Source organism: Lepidochelys kempii, chromosome 9 (assembly GCF_965140265.1).
Source record: "Lepidochelys kempii isolate rLepKem1 chromosome 9, rLepKem1.hap2, whole genome shotgun sequence".
Lineage (NCBI taxonomy): Eukaryota > Metazoa > Chordata > Testudines > Cheloniidae > Lepidochelys > Lepidochelys kempii.
In genome coordinates, this window is record NC_133264.1 from 85372472 (window position 1) to 85388808 (window position 16337).

A 16337-nucleotide genomic window follows, 5' to 3' on the forward strand; every position below is an offset into this window, starting at 1 on the left:
GGCAGTCGGGGGGCCAGGCTGTTTGCGGAGGCACAGCCTTCCCTACGCAGCCCACCATACCATTTCCCAACCCCGATGTGGCCCCCGGGACAAAAGGTTTGCCCACCCCTGATCTAGGAAGAAAGACTGTAGGCCATACTTACGCAGTGAGGACTATTAATCTCTATCAGAAAGAATAGTACCAATGGTGCAGCAGCTTTGGTGGGAACTAGTGGTGTAAGCACTAGTGTAAGGACCTTAAGACTGATCTACACTAGTACAATTGCACAGTTTCTGCCTATTGCTGTAATATAGGTACTGCGGTTTCACAGTTCAAAAACTAGGGAGTGAACTTAATGGATGCAGCTGTAATTGTTACTTGTGTGTGTGGTTTAATCCGTATAAAGCCACTTTGTTAATAAAGGGACATTGTGGCTTTGGGAATGACTGGAGACCTAACAAAAATTGCCTTTGTTTTTTTTAAATTTTGGCCCCAGGTCATACAACGTCCTTGGGTATTTTTCTTTTACAAATAGCTCCTCAAGTCTAGTCTAGGGCAGTCATCCTGTTTCTCATCACTTAGCCCTGGCCTACACTACAAGTTTAGGTTGAATTTAGCAGCGTTAGATCGATTTAACTCTGCACCCATCCGCACAAAGAAGCCATTTTTGTCAACTTAATAGGCTCTTAAAATCGATTTCTGTACTCCTCCCTGATGAGGGGATTAGCTCTGAAATCGACATCGCTGGGTTGAATTTGGGTTAGTGTGGACGCAATTCAACGGTATTGGCCTCCGGGAGCTATCCCACAGTGCTCCATTGTGACCGCTCTGGACAGCACTCTGAACTCAGATGCACTGGCCAGGTAGACAGGAAAAGCCCCGCAAACTTTTGAATTTCATTTCCTGTTTGGCCAGTGTGGCAAGCTGATCAGCACAGGTGACCGTGCAGATCTCATCAGCAGAGATGACCATGGAGTCCCAGAATTGCAAAAGAGCTCCAGCATGGACCGAACGGGAGGTAGTGGATCTGACCGTTGTATGGGGAGATGAATCCATGCTATCAGAACTCAGTTCCAAAAGATGAAATGCCAAAATATTTGAAAAAATATCCATGAAGGTCAGAGGCTATCACAGGGACCCACAGCAGTGCCGTGTGAAACTTAAGGAGCTTAGGCAAGCCTACCAAAAAACCCAAGAGGTAAACGCCCGCTCGGGGTCAGAGCCCCGGACATGCCACGTCTATGATGAGCTGCATGCAATTCTAGGGGGTGCCTCTACCACTGCCCCACCCCTGTACATGGACTCCTGCAAGGAGGGAGTCTCACACAACAAGGATGAGGATTTTGGGGACGAGGAAGATGATAGTGCACACCAGGCAAGCGGAGAAACCGTTCTCCCTGCCAGCCAGGAACTGTTTATCACCCTGGATCCAATACCCTCCCAACCCAGGCTCCTGGACCTTGAGGGCAGAGAAGGCGGCTCTGGTGAGTGTACCTTTGTAAATATAATACACGGTTTAAAAGCAAGCGTGTTTAATATTACTTTGCCCTGAAGATTTGGGATGCATTCACGGCCAGTACAGCTACTGGAAAAGCCTGTTAACGTGTCTTGGGATGGGACAGAAATCCTCCAGGGACATCTCCATGAAGCTCTCCTGGAGGTACTCCCAAAGCCTTTTGCAAAAGATTTCTGGGGAGGGCAGCCTTATTGCATCCTCCATGGTAGGACACTTTACCATGGCAGGCCAGTAGCATGTAGTCTGGAATCCTTGCATAAGAAAGCATGGCAGTGTGTGGTCCCGGTGTTTGCTGGCATTCAAACAACATCTGTTCTTTATTTCTCTGTGTTATCCTCAGGAGAGTGATATCAATCATGGTCACCTGGTTGAAAGAGGGGAATTTTATTCAGGGGACATTCAGAGGTGGCTGTTCCTGCTGGGCTGTTTGCGTGTGGCTGAAAAGAAATCATCCCGGCTGTTAGCCATGCGGTGGGGGGAGGGGTGAAGTGATCATCCCAGAGAATTGGGGGAGGGGGAGGTTAGTTGGGTTTGTGCTGCACATTAACCCGAAAACATCAGCCCCTCCTTTTAAATGGCCAATGTGTCTTTTTCAATTTTAATCTCCCTTTTTTTCCTCCCGCAGCTGCAAATGTTCAACGCTGCAACTAGCATCTCTGTCCTAGAGGCTAGCACAGATAAGAAGGAGAAAAAAACACACTCGTGATGAAATGTTCTCTGAGCTCATGAAGTCCACCCAAACTGAAAGAGCCCAGCAGAATGCGTGGAGGCAGGCAATGGCAGAGTCCAGGAAAGCACAAAATGAACGCAAGGACAGGAAGGACACACGAGAGGATAGATGGCTGGAGCAACAGAAGAGGTGGCAGTAGGATGATGAAAAGAGGCGGAATGCAATATTGAGGCTGCTGGAGGATCAAACGGATATGCTACGGCATATGGCTGAGGTGCAGGAAAGGCTCAGACCACCACTGCAGCCCCTGTGTAATCAACCGCCCTCCTCCCCAAGTTCCATAGCCTCCTCACCCAGATGCCCAAGAACGCGGGGCAGGGGGGCCCCCAGGCACCCAACCACTCCACCCCAGAGGACTGCCCAAGCAGCAGAAGGCTGGCATTCAAGAAGTTTAGAAGTGCGGTGTGGCCTTCTCCTTCCCTCCTCCCCCACCCCACCAGGTGCTTCCCTCCTCCCCCTTTCCCCCCGCCCCCCGGGCTACCTTGGCAGTTATCCCCCTATTTGTGTGACGAATTAATAAAGAATGCATGAATTTGAAACAACAATGACTTTATTGCCTCTGCAACCGGTGATGGAAGGGGGAGAGGAGGGCGGTTGGCTTACAGGGAAGTAGAGTAACCAAGGGGGTGGGTTTTCATCAAGGAGAAACAAATAGAACTGTCACATCATAGCCTGGTCAGCCATGAAACTGGTTTTCAAAGCTTCTCTGATGCGCAGCACGCCCTGCTGTGCTCTTCTAACCTGGTGTCTGGCTGCATGTAATCAGCGGCCAGGCGATTTGCCTCAACTTCCCACCCCGCCATAAACGTCTTCCCCCTTACTCTCACAGAGATTGTGGAGCACACAGCAAGCAGTAATAACAATCGGAATATTGGTTTCATTGAGGTCTAACCGAGTCAGTAAACTGCACCAGCGTGCTTTTAAATGTCCAAATGCACATTTTACCACCATTCTGCACTTGCTCAGCCTATAGTTGAACAGCTCCTGACTACTGTCCAGGCTGCCTGTGTACAGCTTCATGAGCCATGGCATTAAGGGGTAGGCTGGGTCCTCAAGGATAACTGTAGGCATTTCAACATCCCCAACGGTTATTTTCTGGTCTGGAAAGTAAGTCCCTTGCTGCAGCTGTTCAAACAGACCAGAGTTCCAGAAGATGCAAGTGTCATGTACCTTTCCCAGCCACCCCACTTTGATGTTGGTGAAACGTCCCTTGTGATCCACCAATGCTTGCAGCACCATTGAAAAGTACCCCTTGCAGTTTATGTACTGGCTGCCTTGGTGGTCCGGTCCCAAGATAGGGATACGCATTCCGTCTATGGCCCCACCACAGTTAGGGAATCCCATTGCAGCAAAGTCATCCACTATGACCTGCACATTTCCCAGACTCGCTACCCTTGATAGCAGCAGCTTAGTAATTACGTTGATTAGTTGGATCACAGCAGCCCCCACAGTAGATTTGTCCACTCCAAATTGATTCCCGACTGACTGGTAGCTGTCTGGCTTTGCAAGCTTCCAGAGGGCTACCACCACTCGCTTGTGAACTGTGAGGGCTGCTCTCATCTTGGTATTCTTGTGCTTCAGGGCAGGGGAAAGCGAGTCACAAAGTTCTATGGAAGTGCCCTTACGCATGCGAAAGTTTCGCAGCGACTGGGAATCATCCCAGACCTACAACACTATGCTGTCGCACCAGTCTGTGCTTGTTTCACGGGCCCAGAATCGGCGTCCACGGCATAAGCCTGCCCCATTGCCACCAGGATGGCCAAATTGCCGGGGTCCATGCTTTGAGAGAAGTCTGTGTCTGTGTCCATGTCCTCATCATCTTGTCACCACGCTGCCATCGCCTCCTCACCTGCTTTTGCGGGTTCTGGTTATGCATATACTGCATGATAATGCACAAGATGTTTACAATGCTCATAACTGCCGTGGTGATCTGAGCGGGCTCCATGCTTGCTGTGGTATGGCGTCTGCAGGAGAGCAGAGTGGCAGCGGAAGCGGTCGTTCAGTGACGATGGTTTGCAGACCTACTGCACCGTCTGCTGCCAGGACACAACAGCTGAGTGGGCTGCACACTTGCCGTGTTATGGCGAGACAAGAGCAGCCGAGCAAAGTTGCAGCGGAAACGGCCCTGCAAGACCACTAGGAGAGCAGAGTGGCAGCGGAAGCGGTGGCTGATATCCAGCAAGGTGGATTCATGAGAGCAGGAGAGCAGAGTTGCAGCGGAAGCGGGCACCCATGAGAGACAACTTGGAGAAATTCGCTATCGAGACAAGAGCAGAGTGGCAGCAGAAGCGGTGGGTCAATGATGACGGTTAGCAGCCCTACTCCACCGTCTGCTGAAAGCAGTATGGCGCCTGCACGGAAAAGAGGCGCAAAACGATTGTCTGCCTTTGCTTTCATGGAGGGAGGGGTGACTGATGACACGTACCCAAAACCACCCGCGACAATGTTTTTGCCCCATCAGGCATTGGGAGCTTAACCCAGAAATCCAATGGGCGGCGGAGATTGTGGGAACTGTGGGATAGCTACCCACAGGGCAACTCTCCGAAAGTCAACACTAGCCTTGGTATGCACTCCGCCGACTTAATGCTCTTAGTGGGGACACACACAATCGACTGTATAAAATCGCTTTCTAAAAATCGACTTCTATAAATTCAACCTTCTTTCGTAGTGTAGACATACCCTTAGATTCCAAGGGTTGCTCTGACTGAGGTTCTGCTTCCCCTGGCAGCTCAGGAGCCTGTTTGCATTTGCAAAAACCTCTTGCTCTCTGTAGACTCTGTTGTAACCACCCTCCCAGCTTCTGTTACCTACCAACTGTGTCCTCTTCAGTTGTGGTGTGAGAGCCTTCTTCTGTGCAGCGCCGGCCACTTTTAACAGTCTTCCCGTCTCCTCTTCATGTTCTTTTCATTTCAATTTTAAATCTCATCTGAGAACTTTCACTTCTCAGCCCCAATCCCTTCCCTTTATTACTTACTTTCTTTCTCCCTCTGCAGCTCTTTGTATCTGCACTGTACAGTTCATTTTAAGATACCTATGCTCCATTTTGTCTGTGCAACTGTATGTGCAAATGCTGAACAAAGTACAGTGAAACAAACCAGCAAGTTGGTAATAATGGTGTCATCTGGGCATCCCTGAATGTGCTGAGTTCCTCTTTATTCCCTGCTGTTGCTCGCTGAGGACGCAATCCTGGAAACACGTTGTCCTTGTGGCTTCTTGTCACCATGGAAAACACATTATTTCTCATGCCCCTTTTTGAGTAGTGTGGCTATGTGACGGTGCAGGACAGCCCAGCTGGGGTTAGGGAAGAGCCAGCAACTCCCAGTCCCAGCTCGCTCCCTGTTAGTGTCTCAAGCTTGTCCTGACAAACACTCCCAAGTTGTCCTGTCTGTCTTCTGGTTGATTTGTTGAATGAAGTGGTAATTCTAACTAATACAATCAGGACTCTCTTGGGTAAGGGTAGCCTTGCACCTGTTTCAGAGCCCCATCTGGAACTCCTGTGTCTTTGTGGGCTCAATTCCACGAGAGGGCTATGGGCTCTGCTGGCAGAATTTTACTGAAGTCAGTGGAGTTACACCAGCAAAGAATCTGGCCTGGGATCTTCACAAATAGTAATATGTTCCATGAACTGTTCCATGTCTGCCAACAATGGTGGAGCCTGAAATGGGTCTTTGTGAGCTTATCTCTTCTAAGGGTGAAACTCTGCCCCATTGAAGTCAATGGAAGTTTTGCCTTGGACTGCAAATCTTGCTTCGCTGAAATCGAACAATTCAGTTAGGGCCAATCCAATACCCACTGATGGCACTATCAAGACTTCCATTGACATCTGTGGACATCGGCCGAGTCCTTAATGGTTAGAGCCTTTTATATGGGTTTTCAAGATTGCCTCCTTTAAAGAAAGTGGTCTTTTTCTATCAGTAACAGGTTGGCTTTTTCTTCAATTCTGCTGATGAAAGCAAATTGAGTCTTCCAAATGTCTTCCTTTTCCAAACGTGTATTGCTAATTGCTACTATTGCTTCTGCTTTTAAATATGGTGCAATTTCCTTGTTTTTGTCCCAGCCTACCAGGTATATCTCAACTGATGGATGTGTTGTGAAGTGCTTACCTCTCGGTGCACTACAGTCTGTAATTCTGTTACATTGTCACGGGTTATTTGGTAGTGGGGGGAGGCTAGAATAGGTGACCTCTGCAGCATGCTGCTATGTTCACCTTGCCATGAATAGTCTTGCAGGGGACAATTATTTCCTTTTACTGGTTTTGTTGTGTGTTAGGCAAAGGATGGAGATTATTTTGTTAAACTGACATTTTCCTATATCTTTATTGAATTGGTATGGAAAACTGTATATGTTCCATATCCCATTTTTGTTCTGTAAGGTGGTGTGGTCCAGATCTGGATGACTGTGTTGATCTAGGTCAGTGGTCTCCAAAGTGGGGTGCGCACACCCCAGGGAGTGCACCGGAGGATCCCAGGGGGTGCGTGGCAGAAGGAGCGCCGCTGGACAGCACTCTGCCGTTCTTTTTTTTCTTCGGCGGCAGCTCTGCACGCCTGCAGCAGGTCTTCCCATCTTCTTTCTTTGGCGGCACCATGTGGGTGCGTGATCCAAAAACGTTGGAGACCACTGATCTAGGTGATAGTGTGGTATCGACTTGTCAAATATTCAGCCAGCATTAGCAGTGGCTGTTGAAATGGGATTTGTCCACCAAATTTGCAGATTAAAGCTTCTAATTTGGCTCAGTTTCTCTTTCGTATGCAGAGCACCATAGAATAAATGGAATCCACTTAGCCTGCAGTGTGTGGTATCGTTAATCTCGGCACATACCAATGTTGAGGAAGAAGACATGCGACACTCAGAAACAGGATGTACACTGTGAAAGGAGATCTGAGACTGGAGTGCCCTGTAGATAATCTATAGGTGACAAATGTCTGTAAACTGCTAACTGGCAACAGTCTTCTTCTGGCACCATTTATCTCAATGGCTTGTATTAGACTTCTTTAAGAAGCCCATTGGCATAGCTGAAGAGCGCAGCATACACAAGAAGGCAGCTCCTCTAGTAGCCAACTTTCCAAAAGGAGCAGTGGTTTCATGCATAACTAGGCTAATAAGAGCTTCATTTTCACACAAGTCTTCCCCCAAACTGGTTTATTTAAAAGAAAAAAAAATCCCAGAAGAAAGCAGGCTCCTCTGTAAAGAAAAGGTAAAATAACTTGAAGGTAATAGCTTACAGTACTTTAGAGTCTAGCCTTATAACACTTATGCGCGTGAGTAATCCTTATTCCTGCAAATTCTATTTGTAGTCTGTTGGACTACTTCCCTGAGTAAGAATTGAGCCCTTAAGCCTTCTTTACACAGGTGGTTATTTGTACACCCTTGTTCAAACCCTTGAATAAACTGGTAATTTGAGTTCTGAGCAGATTAGCCTGGAGGGCGGGGTGGAGGTAATTCAGTTGTGCATACACAATACAAATTATAACACACGGCAAACAGTCAAGTCGCAAAAGGCACAGGAGCAATTAAAAGCTCTCCAGCATGATCCAGGACCATAGAGGATCTAAATGTACTTTAGCATGGCACTTAAGATTACAAATATATTCCCTTCAAGTCACAACAGTTTATTAACCCTCTAAGCATAAAAATGCTTCAGAGAAAGTTAGGTGTTTGGCCTCTCCCCCCCTTTTTTTTTTTTTTTGGTCCTGGGATTTTGAGCTGGTGTGTGGGGCATACCAATTATGTCTGCTCAGTGCCATTGGTTACAAAGAGATAGCAGGGCTAATTGGAGGAAAGTTAATAGATTGCTGATTTTTGGACCAGATCCTCAGCTAGTATACATGGGCACAGCTCCATTGAACTTGAGACAGAAGCTACTGCAGTGAAGGTTGCAGCCAGCCTGGAAGGATGGCCCTAAGGAAGGAGGAGTGTGACAGTAGACATATCAGATAGCCGCCTCCATGTTGGTCACGCTCTACTTAACTTGTGGGGTTTCTGTGGACCTGGAAACAGACTATTCCAATTTGACCTCTTTGGATTTCTCTGCACAACAAACCTTCCTCGTGTTGATCTTTCTAGGAGGTTCTCCTTCAGAGATTTTCCTATCAAGGTAATTAGATGTAAAAGATGCTTTTGAACATCTAGTACGTTCCCTTTATCAATGCAGGGATGGGCCTTGTTGTTACTGAATAGGGGAACATTACAACATATTGTCACCCTTCTCCCATAGCAGATTTGGGAGGAGAGAGGACTACTTCCAATATAGAAAAGTATTTTAATGAGAGAGAGAGAGAGAACAAATGAGACCTAGGACATCTATGGTAAGAAATGTTATGGAAGCGGTATATGTTACAGAATGCAGTGTTCCTGCCTGATAACATACAGTTGATGTCAGTTGATCTTATTCCTGTTTACTGCGCCTCTAGATACTAGTAAACAAATTACACACTATTGCCCTTATCTTAAAATACTGTGGTGAATAACTGCAGGTTTTCCTGTTTCAGGCCTGAGTCCACAGCAACAGAGGTGTAGTAATATGCAGAGCAAACATCAAGAAATGCTTTGGCTAAAATCATAAAGGTGACAGTTTTGCTTAGCTCCTATGCAAATAATTTCTGTTTACTTCTGCATGGCTGGTCCCAATGGCTTAACAGCATTGAAGTCAGCTACCTAAACAGCAGGTGGAGATTTCTCACAATTTAAAAACAAAACAACTTTTCCACAGTAAACGCTTCAGGTAGTTTGGGGGTTTTTTTAAACCTGTTTTCCAAAAAGAGGGTGTTGGCAGTTTGTTTGTGGTGGGCTTTAACTTCCTTTTTTGACCTCCTATACCATAATGAAATAATTTACTAAAATACAATCTCCAGAGGGTAAAACAGGACACTTTAACTAGTAGATGCTTTGTTTATATATGTAGGTAATTTTTTGTTCGTAGTTTATTAGGTTGCTGAGTAAACGTGAGTCATTGCTGGAGAGATTCTCAAGTAATTTTGGCCGAAATTTCAGGTTTTGTTAAAAATTAAATAAAAGTTTTGACAAAATAAAGAGTAACAAATATTTCATGGTGCATTTTATTTGAACTTAAACATGTCCTGGAAATGTTGGTTAAACTCATCATTGTGATAGTGCATGAGAACCAGTAGGGGAAAGTGACTGGAAACAAACATGAAATTGTTCTGTGCAGTTTCATACCAAGCTGCTGATTAAATGTACATTTCATGCAGAAATGGTGAATTTTTTTGAAGTATTTCTGTTTTAATCCTCTAAAGTGCTACTGGTAACACAGGTAAGAAAATATGATGTTGGTCAGACAAAAACGGTATTGGCAATCCCAAATATACATAAAACTTGAGTCAGCCCTCTTTCTCCCCCCTTCCCCTCCAAATTATGAGATTGAGTGTGTTTTTTTTAGGACAGGGAATTTTAAAAACAATACCTTTTTGAGTTCATTTTATGGCTTTTGAACCTTTACGTTTCTTTTTTTTTTTTTTCTTCTCCCCAGGTTTTTCTTTCTAACCATGAGGGCTAGAAATCTTTTTTTTTTTTTCCTTTTCTTTTAAATGACAGCTGAGTTGCTCCCATTAGCACCTGACTTCAAAAGCTGAGGCTTTAAGAAATGACAAATATCACAAAATTCATGATCAAATCGCAAGGGTTGGCAACACTGGGAAAAGTGCTCTTGTTCCATGTGGTTCTGTGAGCTGCCTGTTTAAATATAAAGCACGTTAAAGGACTAGAGTAGAAATCACCATATTCCATGGATAGACAGGTTTTTGTTTTTTTCATGTGTGCAAAGCAGGTGATTCTGTGCTGGAGGTAATATCTACCGAGCATCTTTCATCACTACCTGGAGACCACCTTTAATTTCCCTTACTGCTGCTTCATAGTGACCTTCCATTTGAAAGAACCTGGAGGTAACTCCCTCTACAGGTGATCAGGGACCTCTTTACCCTCAAATTGGCTAGAGCGTGGGGCACACTGTAACAGAGCAATATGTGATCTGCTCTCCCTCCCCACTTCTGTGCTCAGTGCCTGCTGGACCACAGAATGATTTAAGAATCCTACTGTTTGAATAGCAAATACAAATGCAGTGTAAGGAGACCTGCACACACATTACTAAATGAGCAGCATTAAGGTTCTTTTTGTAGATTAACCAGCGATAACAGTTAGCACTTACAAACCATTTTTTGGATCTCTTAAGTGTCTGACATTCACCTCCTTCTACAGGTGGGGAAATGGAGGTGATGTGAATTAATACCTTGCCTGTGTTTCTTACCTGTTTGTTTTAGAAGCAGTTTGCTAGGGAAGCTGTTTACCAGTTCCCATGAAGCTGACTAAAATAAGCTTGTGTCATGGTTAGACTGATACCGTATCGAGAGCTGTCAGAGATGGGAAGAAAGACAGAACAGCTTGCTATGGGACTTGTGCTTAAGAACAAATAAACACCCCGAATGTACACATTCAGTCACCATATGTCATGTTTATCTATAAAGGCATCTCTGTGCTATTTCTTTGCAGGGACAATTGAACTGCTCTTGAGATGACTTCTATACTGAGGAGGACACATGCTAGAAGTTCTGGTGATTGATGTCTAATGTCGGAGTCGGTCCTTCATCCCTTCTGAGGCAGCTAAAGCCAGTGGGAAGCTCTCATCTCTATATTTGGATATTTGATTGACTGTGTGTGAGGCAAAGGAAGGAACATAACTGTGGAGAGAGGTTTTGCGGGTTTTTTTTTTCTCTTGGCACAAGCAGGCATTCTGTATAGAAAACCATGCCAGAGAACTGCTTAGTGCCTTGAAGTACGAGTCAAAATCTTAATGCAACTTCCCTCCAAGCCATGCTTTCAAGCTCTAATACTGTTTGGCACACTGAGCCCCTCTGCTCAGGGAGCTGCTGATGGCACCCTCACAATCGGCTCTCAAATAGGGTCTGGTCTGTTGGTGCTCCAGCTGGCTTGAGATCATTACAGAAAAGATGCTGGACCTAAGCTTTCTGACAGAAGAGGAGTATGAGAAGCTTATGAAGGTTCTGCAGAGAGATGCAGAGTTGAAGAAAAAAGACAGTGATCGTATCAGGTAAGAGAGCTTGAGTGCACACAAATGCTGATCTGTGAGGCTCATCAGCCTAGGATCTCCCCACCACCCCACTTCCCAGCAGTGTGCATGTGTGAGGACTGTAGGCTACAGTGGTTCTTTTTTCCCCCATTCACTGTCAGAGCGTGAAGAATCCTTCTATTTCCCCTCTTGCCTTTTCTACCACGCTGCTGTGGCCACCAGAAGAGCTGGGCACAACTGTTTCTGATTCTAACAATAACTCTCACATGCTTGGAGTCATGTTTGAGTGATGGGAGTGAAAATACAGGAGCAGCAATTGAAGTGAGTCTTCCCCCTTGGAGTGTAGATGTTTCCTAGGATTTATTTAAATGGAAGTTTAAATCTCTATCTTGTTCACTTACAAGGCTTTTCCATGATGCTTCTCACTGTGGTACCTGAGTGCCAATGCACATTAATGACCACATCCTCCCAGCAGCCCTGTGAGGGAGGGCAATATACGATCTCTATTTTATAGACGGGGAGCTGAGGCAGAGAGGCTAAGTGATTTGTCCAAGGCTACACACAGAGCTGTGGCAGAACCAGGAAGAGACACCAGATCTGCAATGCCCTAACCAGAACACCATCCTTCTGCTGTTTTGATTTTTCATTTGCATTCTGGCTGGTTTGTTAGTTGTTGCTGCTGCCACTTCTAAAATACCAGCCATTAAGCTATTCTGACTGGCAATAAGCACAAGGCTTAAAAATTTGGGGCAACCAGCCTGCCTCTATGAAAGTCAATGGAATTATGCCAGTTTACACTAGTGATATGACCTTTTGATATTTTGCTGAGTCAGAAAAGCCTGTGCCCATCATGAGGGCAAGACATACCGTCTAGGATGATGGGTGGGTAGCACTTCTACAGCAGCCTCTGAGGAGCCTTTGTATGTCCTGCCCTCCAGCTAGAGGAAATTTGCTCCAGAGACCAGATGATGGTGGGGTGGGAATGTCAGAAAGCATGACTGGAGTCCAGTCTAATCTTTTTCTAGCATAGCAATCTTGGATAGGGTTGTGATTTTTGTTTTCACTGTGATTCTATACTGGCAGAAGCTCTAGTGTAGAGGCTGTTATACCAGCCTAGCATCATTTGTGCAGGGAACCAGTGTAAGCAATACCAAATGCAATTTTTTTCTGGCATAAGCTGCATCTGCATGAGGAGAGTTGAAGGGAATATACTAACACATACTTTTCTAGTGTAGACTAGGATCTAGACAGAAAGAACATGTGACTGCAAAAGCCACGGTTGGCACTAATCCAAATTATGGTTTTAATATCATGATTGCCCTCCTAAAATGCAAAATAAATTGGCCATGTTGTTTAGTTTGTGGTATTCTTTCTTTCTTTGCTAAAATTTGGCAACGTTTCCATTTGCAGTGGTGGTGGGGGTTTTTTTATGCACATTTAAACTCCCAGTGCATAAGGTCTTAGTTTGGAAAGGTTTCAGAGTAACAGCCGTGTTAGTCTGTTTCCACGGTATGCATCCGATGAAGTGAGCTGTAGCTCACGAAAGCTCATGCTCAAATAAATTGGTTAGTCTCTAAGGTGCCACAAGTACTCCTTTAGTTTGGAAAGAGTAACAGATTTTTAACTGTGGTGATATTCGTGGGCCCTACTCTAATACAATTGACCTGGTTCAGTGCTTTTCTGTAGGGGATGTCCATGGTTGATTTCACTGTCTGACCTGCTTTTGAGCAAATCTCTGGTAGTTGGGAGAAGCTGAGTAAAGTCAGAGGCGATACGGTGGATTTCCACTACTGTCAGTGAATTCAGAATACATCTCCTAGTTTTTATGTACTATTACTTCTCTACTAGTCCTTGGTCCAAAATTTTCTCCATTGTATGTACCAAAGTGGGGGAGAAAAGGAATGGAAATTAGGCCACAAAATGCCCTAGATCCTAAGTGGGGGAGCGGTGAATTTAATATTGTGTGTTCTCCCAAGCATGCTACTCCTTGTGTTCTGGGATCCACAGGCTTTCAGGGGACATATTAGCACTGAGTCCAGAGGATTCCACTCTCAATGGACTCTGCTTTATACTACAGGGTGGAGTGAGAGGCCAGCTAACTAAATGCAGGGCAAGGCCCTTCAGAGGGGTGATCTGGGCTGTTCTCTGAGTTTGTGGCCCTTGTCCCTCTCCTCCTACCTGATGGGAATTTTGGATGTGAGCTCCCAACTCTTCGAGTTTGGATAAAGCATTACCCTTCCCTGGATTTGTTGCAGGAAAAGTAGCAATGTAGGAGAACCCAGGTATATCCCTAGTGCTGGGGAACTCTGCTAGCTGTGCTGATGGTTAGGGGATAATAGGGAGTCTGTAATATTGACAGAAGCACTAAATTCTAATGACATTTTGTTAGGAAGCAACGTACTGCAGCAAGTAGGGTCTGCACCCTCTACCCACCACACCTGCTCTGAAACAAGAGGTCAAATTTGACCCTTCATATCTTTGTATCGGTATCCTCTGGGTTTTTAACACCCCCCGTTGTTGGTAATTTGATCTTGGTGGCTCTTTTTCCTCTGGCACCCTCAGCAATCTCCATAGGGTTGGGAAACCTTTTCCTTGAATTGTATTGAATACCGGGAGGTAGAGCCAGCTAACTCGGCAAAGTTTCTGTCCTGTAAATGTACAGGTTAGCAAACAAAAAACTTACTAGCTGGGGTGCCAAAAAAGTCAGCTGGGTGTGCCAAGGCCAGTTAAAGTACAGAGGAGTGCTCAGGAAGAACAGCTAAGTACTTGTATTCCAAAAATCTGCTTGGTGTGGTGGCCAGGAGAAAAAGAGCTGTCCAGAGAGGACGTTGAGGGGCCAAATTAATCCCTCGTGTGTAACTTCAACGGGGGATGCATTTGACTCAAGACGTTCTGGAGCTCATGAAAGATACTTGTGGGATTGACAGACAAAGGTAAAAGAAAAGTGCAGAGCCTGTAAAACCTACCCTAAACAGGCTCCCCCAAAGCAAACTGCCAAAATGCAGTGACCAGTGCCTCCAGCTTGGATTTGCATATGTGGGGACAGCTGAAGACCCATGTTCCCCATGTACCCTTCACTGTGATTTCCTGTCCAGTTAATGCATGAAGCTATCTTAATTTTCTTGCTGTTCTGACCTAACCTTTGTAGCACTAGGCAGGTAAATTGCCCACTCTGTGGGCAGGAAGTTATAAAAGTATCATGAAGAAGGACACAGGTGCTGTGATCTTTGTGTTTGTCATTCGTTGATATTATCCAAGTAGGAGTGCCTTTTACTAACTTTCCTCTTTCAGCTGGCAGGGGAATGGTTTCAAACTCCTGCCGCATGATTCGGCTACTTGCTGCATTAATAATGAGGGAGTGCAGCTGTTTGATACTGTAATGAACTGGCTAGTGCATATCCCTCAAAGCCTGCTAGTGGATGGGATCACAACTGCTCATCTGTGTGTCATGGGCACTATACTGTTAAGAGCTAAGGAGATTCTCCTTTATCTCAAGTCCTGGAGCAGGAAGATAAGGGTTTTTTCCCCATTGTCATCATGAAGTTCCCAATGGCCATGGTGTGCAACACTGATAACCATACAACTCTTGGGTGACCACAGGTTTGTTACAATACATAGGATTTTTATAGGGCCCTCAGTCTGAGTCAGAAACATTCATGGATTTAGCCTCACAGTGGCCCCATAAGGAAAATATTACGATGCCATTTTGCAGATAGGAACCAAGGCTCAGAGAGTTGAAAGAGTTTGCTCAAGTTCCTGAAGGATTTATTTGGGCAGAGCTTAAAGTAGATCCCAGTTCTTTGATCTCACTACAAGAGTTCACTCCCTCCTTCTTGTCTATGACCATCTATATTTGCATTTGAGTGGGGAAGGAACTGAAGTAGTCAATGGGGGAAGTACAATGCTGGGATTTTCTAACCTGAGCAGGGGAAATAGCCACTGGGTTTCCCTTAATTTTATTGGCAGCTCTGAAAATCTGAGGCCCATTGTCTGCTTTCTTCAGTCTCATGTTCTGAGCTATTTCCACTTAGACCAATATATACTGGGAGGATGTGACTGGCCATGCTGCATAGGAATGTTCAGTCACGGAACGTTTGCAATGCCTGGGAAGCATAGCAGCCCCATGGAGCATGCTCAGTCAGTCTCTCATCCAGTTCATACCATAGAATATTTGATAGTGAGAAAGAGCTTGGGTGAGCCAATCAATTCCTCAAAGAGCCCTTTTGAGAGGTAAATTGCAGCCCTAGCTCTTCGTACCAGCTCTTATCTCTGTGCACTTCAGAGTGTCGAAACTCATGGCGGGAAAGGCCTCACATATAATGTTCATCTATCAGGGGAGCTCACACATTCATGGTGACTGCATCTCCCCTGGGACAAATACTCCTGTTTGCGTCTGACTTTCCAGGCCAACCGACCAAGGTGATCCCCTCCCGCCCCCTTACTGCCTAGCTGACTGGCACTAATCAAGTGAGCTGTCCAGTTTCTTATAGTTGTGGCAGCTATTCATTAGCAGACATGAAAAGAGAGACTTGGCTAAGTCTTGGTTGAAAATTTGGGCCACTCAATGGAAAAGGATTGTCATACAGGGAGTTTGGATCTGCAGTGCCTTTCTGGGCCAGCTGTCACCATGCACTAGCTTGTCACATATGGTTGGAGCAGGGGCGGCTCATCAGCCCAGCAAGTGAGGCACAGCCTAACCAAGGATTCCCAGAAGTTACAAAATACATTTTACATAGTTTTTTTTTTAAATTTAACGGATAAATATATGCAGATTTGAGGACCAATTGTGATTTGATTTAAATGTCACAACTCTCACTTTCCGGTAGCAGAATACAACGTTAGAAAGTATGAAGAGTGTAGTGTTGCGTGAGGCTCAAATCTTGGTATAGCTAGTGCCTCGCAAAGCTGCCTTGTCACTATGGCAGCTCACCATGCCTAGGAGTCCCTTTATAAGGGCGTTGCTGTGGTTACCACTGTTTGGTGAGGCCACTGCAGGATTGTAGCAGTTAGGCCCCATCCCTGCCCTCTGCAGCCCAGGCTTGTGCCCTCTGGCTCCCTCCCCATGGGGTGG

The 16337-nt window shown here is 45.6% G+C and overlaps 1 protein-coding gene across 1 annotated transcript in view; it reads left to right on the top strand.

Annotated features, from left to right (window-relative positions):
- The window catches only part of LOC140917759 (synaptotagmin-like protein 2), a 69335-nt gene that overhangs the window by 13033 nt on the left and 39965 nt on the right, over positions 1-16337 (top strand). The window contains exon 2 of the mRNA XM_073361243.1: positions 10729-11287. Coding sequence (XP_073217344.1) covers positions 11187-11287 — 101 coding nt within the window. The 5' untranslated portion in view covers positions 10729-11186. The remainder of the gene's footprint in view (positions 1-10728; positions 11288-16337) is intronic.